The following is a 9,733-nucleotide window of genomic DNA, read 5'->3' as shown; positions in this document are numbered from 1 at the left end:
GCGGTTCTCCGGGTTGGGTCGCGGTCTTCTCAATAGCGAGTTTTACTTTTTTTCTGATCATGCCTGCTTCTAATGAGGTCACTTCTGGTTTACTATGACAGCATTTCCTGTTTTACTCCTTTTTTCTGATCACACCTTCTTCTAACGATGTCACTTCCGGTTTACAATGACAGCATTTCCTGTTTTACTCCTTTTTTCTGATCACACCTTCTTCTAATGCTGTCACTTCCTGTTTACGACAGCCCTTCCTGTTTCTTAATGGTCAGCGGGTCGCGGATCGGGTTGCGGATAAGGTACTTGTGGGTCAGGTAGCGGGTGAGTATGCGGGTTGGGTTTAACAAATTGGTTCCGCGCAGGACTCTAGCCCAATGCCTTTTACTAACTAAAAATGGCCAAAAAAAAACCACTGCATAGGAACACCATTTCAACCCTTATAAGTAAAATCCCTTTTTTTTAATAGGGCTTTAAATATTCAACAGAAAGGAAATTTCCAGCAAATAACCCCAGAATATTTCTCTAAAACTACTGATTTACACAGTATTACAAACTGTTTTTACTTATTATGACAACAGCTTGGTTTAAAGAGGTGGCGATATATATTGCAAAATCTGAGAGAATAATAGTTACCAAATCTCAGACACAGATACTTGCAATATAATGGGCAATTCGGCCAAAACACGTATTGGCCTTTAGCCATTTATATATACTAGGGATGCACCTAATCCACTATTTTGGATTCGGCCAAACCCCTGAATCCTTCACGAAAGATTCGGCCGAATGTCGAACCAAATCCTAATTTGAATATGCAAATTAGGGGTGGGAAGGGAGAAAACATTTTTTCTGTCTATTTTTGTGACAAAAAGTAATGCGATTTCCCTCCCCGCCCCTAATTAGGATTCGCCAGCCAGAAGGATTCTGCTGAATCCGAATTCTGCTGAATCCGAATTCTGCTGAATCCGAATTCTGCTGAAAAAGGCCGAATCCCAAACAGAATCCTGGATTCGGTGCATCCCTAATATGTACACAAATGAATATGTGTCTTCACCAACTGCATCATTTTTCTAACTTTTTCTCCCAATTACCATCTGCCTCTTAATTGATGGTTTACATCTCTTTTCTTAGCATAAAATAGTCAGGTTTCCAATGAGAATTTATTTACCGTTAAAACAAAATTTGGTGGCGTGTGAATTACACGCATGTGCACAGTAGCAAAGCAATCAAACAACTAAATATAAAAAGGGGAAAATAAAGAGAAACAAAAACCCCTCCCAGGTCCAACCTTTTCACTGTTTAGTGACAGCAACCTGCACAATGTCCTGTGTGTGAGTGAGGGGTGTCTCCAAACTTTGTTCTTCTACTTAAAATCTCATATGTGCAGTCATCGCTGCAGCAACCAGATACACTTGGAGATGTCTCATCTATTTCAAACCTAAAAGGAGAGAAAAGGAACAACACGTGAGACAAAAAAAGAAGGAGTTGGAGTGAAGATATGTAAATTAGAGATACTTACTGTAAGGCATCTCTGAAGAACTGGTAAGCACCGTGATTGTGTTTGAACACTGTAAGGACGACTTTCTTCATCTGTGTGCTAGAAATAAGTAAAAGTGTTTTTAACGTGAATGCAGATTATACATGATTTTCTGGACATAGCAGGGAGATTGTGTCCTACAAAGCTTTCAGCTGAAATTGATGGTACAAATGGGGGTAAAATGACAGCTTTAGTAAGTGGTGATTGGCAGCATATAGAAATAATACGCAAAGCATTCAAGTTTGTATCAAAGCTAAGAAAACGGAATCACGTGCATCAATGGCAACCTAGAGGAAGCCTTGGGCAAAAGCTTTGTTCTGGATTAATAAACCGAAAATGACCCTTTGTTCATTTTTTAATTAAGTGTGGTGTAAAGATAGCAAATATGGAAATATCCACCCCAAAATTGTCTACATTTTATATTGATGAGATGCAATGAATATTCCCCAAAAGATTTGGTCCAATGTTGCACAAATTCCAAACCATGGATGTTTAAATTTGAGACAAACATTAAAGCATCTGAATGAAAGTTTACATATTAATGTTTATACCCATAGTATACTCTGTGAATACACTATATCCCTATTACTGGGAATGTGCTGTAGGCCTTCTAAAGGTAGCCATACATGTAGAGATCCACTTGTTTCGTGATTTCACCAAAACATTTTTTCTTAAATAACCTCCCAGTCGAATTGTGAATCGAATATATTCAAGTTAAAAAACATTTAACTTCGACCTTTGATAAATGGTCCTCTTAAAAAAAAAAAATGATTAAAGGTTTAAAGTAAGATTGCACCGAATCCAGGATTCGGCCTTTTGCAGCAGGTTTCGGATTCAGCAGAATCATTGTGCCTGGCTGAACCGAATCCAAATTTGCATATGTAAATTAGGGATGGGGAGGGAAATCAAATGACTTTTTGTCACAAGAGATTTTTTTCCATTTTTCCCCTTTCCTGCCCCTAATTTGCATGTGCAAATTAGGATTTGGTACGCTATTCGGACAAATCTTTCCCCAAGGATTCGGTGCATCCCTAGTTTAAGGAGCAATCAAAATAGAGGGCTCTCACTCGGCACCCAGTGCCTGTACTCGCAAACGAATATTCGCTCCTCTTAGGCATATTAACTCCTGTCACCATTTAATTCATAACACATTTGATTATTCACCAGAATAATTTCACTGAAAGAAAGTTTGTCAAGTTTTAGTTACCCAGTGTTTTAAAGGGGTTGTTCACCTTCCAAAAACTTTTTTCAGTTCAGTTGTTTTCAGATTGTTCCCCAGAAATAAAGACTTTTTTGAATTACTTTCCATTAATTATTTTTAATGTTTTTCCAAAATCTAAGTGTAAAGTTGAATGTTGGTGTCTCTGGTGTTTGAGTCTGACAGCTCAGTAATTCAGGTGATTCAGACTCTAAACTGTCACAATTTTGCAGCATTTACTTGATCCATTTCTCAGCAGCATCTCTGGAGTATCAGTAAAGGTGGCCATACACAGGCCGATAAAAGCTGCCGACAGACCAAGTCGGCAGCTTATTGGCCCGTGTATGGGGGCCCCCGACGGGCTTCCCCGATCGAGTTTCGGCCAGATCTCGATCGGATGGGGTTAAAAATCCCGTCGGATCGCGGCCGCATCTGTTCGTTGATGCGGTCCCGCGATCCGACCGCCCGTTTGGCGAACGCTAGGATCCGATCGTTGGGCCCTAGGGCCCACGATCGGATCAGCCCGATATTGCCCACCTCAAGGTGGGCATATCGGAGGGAGATCCGCTCGTTTGGCGACATCGCCAAACGAGCGGATCTATCCGTGTATGGCCACCTTAACTATTGTATCAAGTCTAACAGCTGCCTGTAATGAAACCCAGAGATTCTGCTCAGCAGGGACAAAGATAACAAATGTATCAACTAAATGTATCAATTTAGAACAGTTTACAGGGTCGGAGACCCCTCCCAGAGCTGCTTTAGAAGGTGAAAAATGACACTTTACACTTCAATATTAGAAAAACGGTGACACATAGAAAATAGAAAGTAATTGGAAAAAGTTGTTATTTCTGGTGATCTGTTTGAAACCAACTAGTTGTTTGAAGGTGAGCCACCCCTTTAACTCTTTTATATTTGATTTTCTTCAAAATTCGATTGGGGTTATTTATTAAAGAAATCAAACATCTAAAACTAAGACAAATTTTACCGACCCGAAAACTCGAATTGAATTCAAACTGAATTCGACCAATTCGTGTTTTTTCTCCAAACATCTCCAAATTGGTCACTGGACCTCTCACATTGACTTATACATGAATTCGGCGGGTTTTAGGTGGCGAATAGTCAAATTCGAATTCTTAAAGGGCTAGAGTATGATAAATCTTGAAAATCGAATTTTTAAAAAAACTCGAATCAAGTTTGGATAATTCCCTAGTCGAATTTAGCCATAAAATTTTCAATTCGACCCTTATTAAATCTGCCCCTAAAACACGGATACAAGCCAGCATTGTACCTGTGGTTCTTCCTAATGTTTGGTCACAAGAGTTTTGCATACTAACCTATTTGCCATTAATTGTAGGATCTGTACCAGAAACTTGCCTACTCCTTTCCTGCGGACACGGGTCTCTAACTGAACTTCATAACTGGAAAAGAGAAGAAAAAAAAGGTAAAGTGTTTTTCTGCCCAACATTTCAAGTTCCCCTTTACACTTAAACGCCTTTATTGATATATGAAGTCATTGCGGCACGTTTATCACAATTCGGCGAAGTAACTAATAGCAACCAATCGTATTAATTAATATTTATTAGCCAAGCAGCTGCAGGAAGAACAATAAGAACAAAAGTTTATTGTTTTAGTAAGAGAACAGTTAGACCACTTAACTTTAAAGGGATAGTTCACCTTTAAATATGCTGCTTATCTTTTGTTTTATGTAAACCGAAAATAAAAGATTTAAATAAAAGAACAAATAAGTGACACACATTTGGTTCTCCAGAGTCTGTCTGTCATCATCAAATGATTATATAATAGCAGTGTGGCTGCTGTTTAATTTCTATCGCAGTAACTGAAATAGTACCAAGGAGAGTAGGGTTCTAAGTTGACTTAACCAAGTGACCAATGTCATGGGGTAAATGGGGGATAGTGCAATCAAGTGCAGCAGTTTGCATTTCCTGGCATAGAACAGAAGAATGCAATGGAGTACGCTGTACTTTTTAAGCAACTTTTCAGTTGATCTTTATTACATTACCACAGCCACCAGATAGCTGCTGAAATAAACTGGAGAGCTGCTAAACAAAAACGAGAAGATACATGTAAACCAATTAAGAATGATTGTCTACATCATCCTATGGTAATTTAAAGGTGAACCACCCCTTTAATCCCTGCCCTGTATTTAGAGTTCCCCCCTTACCAGTAAAGAACTTCATCGCCACACTCCACATCGAATCTAAAATGCACTAATGCAACTGGAGCAGCAAGCTCATCCCGGGCAATGAGATACCAGGCACGCTCATCTGTCAGTTCTTCTCTCTTCTCCCTTTCTTTCCATCCCCACTCACTCTGCTCATACCTATAGAATAAAATCAGTGTTTGAAGAACCCTCAGTTCTGACCCATGGGGTATGGAGCAATCCATACCCCATGGAACATTGCCAACATGGTGCAACATGATACATTCACCGCATATTATGTAAGAGTCAAACTTACAATAGCTGCATGTTTGTCTTGGTGAGTTCAAAAGCCCAGTCTATAGTCTTCTCATCCAAATGAGACACTCTGCAACATTCTATTGAAAGATTTAACCTGGGGATTTGAGAGAAACAAGATAATTAAATGACATTCACTAAACTCTGCACCACGTAATACTTTTATCCTGTGCAGCAAATATTGACTCACCCATTCCTGTCGAATTTCTTGAAGGCAGGAAAAGCACCAAGAGGGTCTCCTAACTGAAGAGAGAAACAACAGAATTAAACAGGACAGAGAATAATGCAAAAAGATAGCATATAGCAGCATTTGTTACAACAACAAACACTGTGGAAACAATATGTTGGCATTGCTTGCTTGGTCAGTTGAAAACACAATGACCCTCCTGTTTGTGAGGCTGTAAAATTGGGAAATCAAACGGCTAGTCAGGAGATGAGTGAATGAAAATACTCAATCTTCCTCTGTCATGTTTTCTCCTAAATATATTTTAATGGACATTGCACTTAAGTCTAAAGACTTTGCTGTGGCAAAACACTAAATAGGAGCAACAGAGTAGCTCAGAATGATACATTAAGTAGGGCAAAACCGCTCTATTCCTCCTGTATGGTGACTATTTCTAGGTATCTGTATGTTTTCTATACACACCCTTCTAATGTAGAGTGCTAAGTGTTACTTTTCTTGTCAAAGGGATTCGGTCATTATTTTTATGATGTCATTTTTATTTCTAAAATACATTAACACTGCAAATAATTGACTGTACAATATAAAATGTCATTCCTGAAGCAGCAAGTGTATTTAGTTGTAATATTGGTGTGTAGGTGCATCTCAGGTCATTTTGCCTGGTCATGTGATTTCAGAAAGAGCCAGCACTTTAGGATGGAACTGCTTTCTGGCAGGCTGTTGTTTCTCCAGCTCAATGTAACTGAATGTGTCTCAGTGGGACCTGGATTTTACTATTGAGTGCTGTTCTTAGATCTACCAGGCAGCTGTTATCTTGTGTTAGGGAGCTGCTATCTGGTTACCTTCCCATTGTTCTGTTGTTTGGCTGCTGGGAGGAAATGGAGGGGGGTGATATGACTCCAACTTGCTGTACAGCAGTAAAGAGTGACTGAAGTTTATCAGAGCACAAGTCACATGACTGGAGGCAGCTGGGAAACCGACAATATGTCTAGCCCCATGTCAGATTTCAAAATGAAATATAAAAAAATCCCTTTTGAGAAATGGATTTCAGTGCAGAATTCTGCTGGAGCAGCACTATTAACCAATACATTTAAAAAAAACAAAACAAAAAGACATGTTTTCCCGTGACAGTATGCCTTTAGAGAAGGAAAGGCTTGTTGCATTTGGGGTGCCAAATGTTAGGCACCCCCAAATGATTGTATTGACTTACCTGAAACCCCAGGCTGGTGCTCCTATCGGCAGAAATCTGCACCGGCCCGAAGTTATACCAGAGAGCACCACGGAGCCATCCTCTTCCGGCTTCCTCAGTCTTCACGCGGCTTCGCGTGCGCATTAGAGCGAATAGCGAACTAAAAAGTCGCCATTTCGTTCTACTGTACATGTGCCTGCCCCAGGAAATTTGAAGAAAGAAGATGGAAAAGGAATGTTCTTTGGTGCTCACTGGTATAACCCCGGGCCGGTGCAGTTTTCTGCTGATAGGAGCACCAGCCTGGGGTTTCAGGTAAGTCAATACATTCACTTGGGGATGCCCAACATTTGGCACCCCCAAGTGCCCCAAGCTTTTCCATCTTCTTTAAGTGGATGCTTGTTGGAGAAGGATGGACGTGCTGAAATAGATAGCTGCTGCATGTCAGTACTGAGTAGCTAATGCGAGAAAATGATTCTATCAGTGCACTGGCATACAGGACAGTTCAGAATGTTTTGCCACTCGCATGGTTTCCAGTCAGCACAAGACTGAAACAATCCTCCTCTCACTTTCAAGTTAATCTTCTGGACCTGCCCTGTGAACAGTCTGTTGGGCAATTATCACCCAGAAACACTGTTGTGAGCTGGAAATCATACATGGAGCGAATAGTTCTGCAGCTCCAGTATACCAATGCCCTTAATGGAAGAAACACCTCAAAGAAAAAAAGTACAATTGGCCTGTTATAACTACAAAGTGCTAACCGATTAATTTGTTGGAAATGAGCTCTGTATAAACAACCTCACCCACCCCTCACTGCCCGGCCAAACAAAAACTTTTTTTTTTCCCCAAGATATACAGATTATCACTTACCTGATTGGCTGCCTGGACTTTGGCACAAACTGCTGCCATTGCAGCCCGTTCCTCTTGACGCTTTTGCTTCTTCTCCTTTGCTCGAACAGATTTCCTCTATAAAATGGTTTGAAAAGGTGTCAATTAGCAGCTGCATTTAGATACATTTCACCCCTTCTGGTCACACAATGGGGTAAGTAATAGCGATTGGTATGAGACGCCTGCAGACAATGACAGTGATGGAGGAAGAGATGAAATTGCACATAAAAAATGCCCTAAATCGGAAGTAAAACTAATCCCAGTCCTCCCAATAGTCCCCAGTGAAAACCAGTAGCCAGTGATTACTGGGGGGCAAGTAGAAATACTGGGGGGCATGAGGTTGCACATGTCATGGATATAAAGTAACTAAAAGTCATATATTTGTTATAATAAAAAGATATAAAGTAGTAGATCAGTCACTCTGTATCACTTGTTATTGTCTTATGAGCACATGAACATGAGGAGACATCACATATATCTGAGTAACATCAGTTTTCCCTCATTCCTGTGTGTGTAGATCATTGATAGAATTCCCTGGAATCAAACATTCCATTTCCCTCTGACAGAAATCCTTAGAATTCCTGATATTCCCCTCGTTGGTCCAGTTTCAGCCCTCAGTCTCCTGAATCTGCAGCTCCCTCTGCACAAGCCACGCTCCTCTCTGCACAAGCCAACTCTCTCCTCTGCACAAGCCACACTCCCCTCAGCACAAGCCAACTCTCTCCTCTGCACAAGCCACGCTCCCCTCTGCACAAGCCACGCTCCCCTCTGCACAAGCCACGCTCCCCTCTGCACAAGCCACGCTCCCCTCTGCACAAGCCACGCTCCCCTCTGCACAAGCCACGCTCCCCTCTGCACAAGCCACGCTCCCCTCTGCACAAGCCACGCTCCCCTCTGCACAAGCCACGCTCCCCTCAGCACAAGCCACGCTCCCCTCTGCACAAGCCAACTCTCTCCTCTGCACAAGCCACACTCCCCTCAGCACAAGCCAACTCTCTCCTCTGCACAAGCCACGCTCTCCTCTGCACAAGCCACGCTCCCCTCTGCACAAGCCACGCTCCCCTCTGCACAAGCCAACTCTCTCCTCTGCACAAGCCAACTCTCTCCTCTGCACAAGCCACACTCCCCTCAGCACAAGCCACGCTCCCCTCAGCACAAGCCAACTCTCTCCTCTGCACAAGCCACGCTCCCCTCTGCACAAGCCAACTCTCTCCTCTGCACAAGCCACGCTCCCCTCTGCACAAGCCACGCTCCCCTCTGCACAAGCCACGCTCCCCTCTGCACAAGCCACGCTCCCCTCAGCACAAGCCACGCTCCCCTCTGCACAAGCCAACTCTCTCCTCTGCACAAGCCACGCTTTCCTCAGCACAAGCCACGCTCCCCTCAGCAAAAAGCCACGCTCCCCTCAGCGCAACCCACGCTCCCCTCAGCGCAAGCCAACTCTCTCCTCTGCACAAGCCACACTCTCCTCAGCACAAGCCACACTCCTCTCAGCACAAGCCACACTCCTCTCAGCACAAGCCACACTCTCCTCTGCACAAGCCACGCTCCCCTCAGCACAAGCCACCCTCTCCTCTGCACAAGCCACACTCCCCTCAGCACAAGCCACACTCCCCTCAGCCCCAGGCTCCATTCCTAGAACTGAGGCCCCATTTATCTTTCAGTTACCCCCCTACTACTGTCCTGTTGCCCCACTCTCCTCCCTCCTCACCCCCATGACGTAGCCAATGACGTAAAACTATCAGTCCCGGTTCGGTTCCAGAAGAGAAGAACAACGGGGTGGAGCGAGGACAGTTGATATCATCACGCATGATACGTTCCACGCCCACCCGGCTGATTCCCTGTGTAAAAGCCAAGAACATGAAGTCTACGCGTCAGGTACGTTTGCGTTTCACGCCTCGTTTTAACATTGGCGGGGAAAGGTACCGGTTGCCCCGCCCCTTTCTCCATATCCCTTTGTCTGGATGAAGAAAGCGCGGCCGACGTGACGTAAAATATGGGGCGTGGCCAATATGAAGCATGGGGAAGAATGTTTCCATAGTGATGGCTTTTCCCTCAATAGTGTTTATCCTTTTGTTATCTATTTTGTTTGATAATTATCATCAAATGAGGTCAGTCAGATGATATGGTGAAATAACTTGCCATAAGTAGGGTTGTCACCTTTTCTGGAAAAAAATACTTCCCTTCCTAAATATTTATCTTTTTTCCCTATTAAAGGAGAACTAACCCCTTTTTATTAAAACCCCTACCCCCCCTACCCTAAATAGATCCCCCTC

The 9,733-nt window shown here is 42.9% G+C and overlaps 1 protein-coding gene across 1 annotated transcript; it reads right to left on the bottom strand.

Moving 5' to 3' along the window:
* Nucleotides 1-1,137: 1,137 nt before the first annotated feature.
* naa40.S (N(alpha)-acetyltransferase 40, NatD catalytic subunit S homeolog) lies at nucleotides 1,138-9,380 on the bottom strand. The gene is made up of 8 exons (XM_018260039.2): nucleotides 9,169-9,380; nucleotides 7,440-7,535; nucleotides 5,393-5,445; nucleotides 5,204-5,299; nucleotides 4,909-5,067; nucleotides 4,061-4,144; nucleotides 1,511-1,588; nucleotides 1,138-1,429 (listed from the first exon to the last, which is right to left on the bottom strand). Exons 1-8 carry the CDS (start codon nucleotides 9,172-9,174, stop codon nucleotides 1,291-1,293), a joined length of 711 nt encoding a protein of 236 aa, XP_018115528.1. The 5' UTR covers nucleotides 9,175-9,380; the 3' UTR covers nucleotides 1,138-1,290.
* Between the last annotated feature and the right edge of the window lie 353 nt (nucleotides 9,381-9,733).

This window comes from Xenopus laevis, chromosome 4S (genome assembly GCF_017654675.1).
Source record: "Xenopus laevis strain J_2021 chromosome 4S, Xenopus_laevis_v10.1, whole genome shotgun sequence".
Classification (NCBI taxonomy): domain Eukaryota; kingdom Metazoa; phylum Chordata; class Amphibia; order Anura; family Pipidae; genus Xenopus; species Xenopus laevis.
The sequence above is the reverse complement of the archived record's forward strand: the minus strand, read 5'-3'. Positions and strand labels throughout refer to the sequence as shown.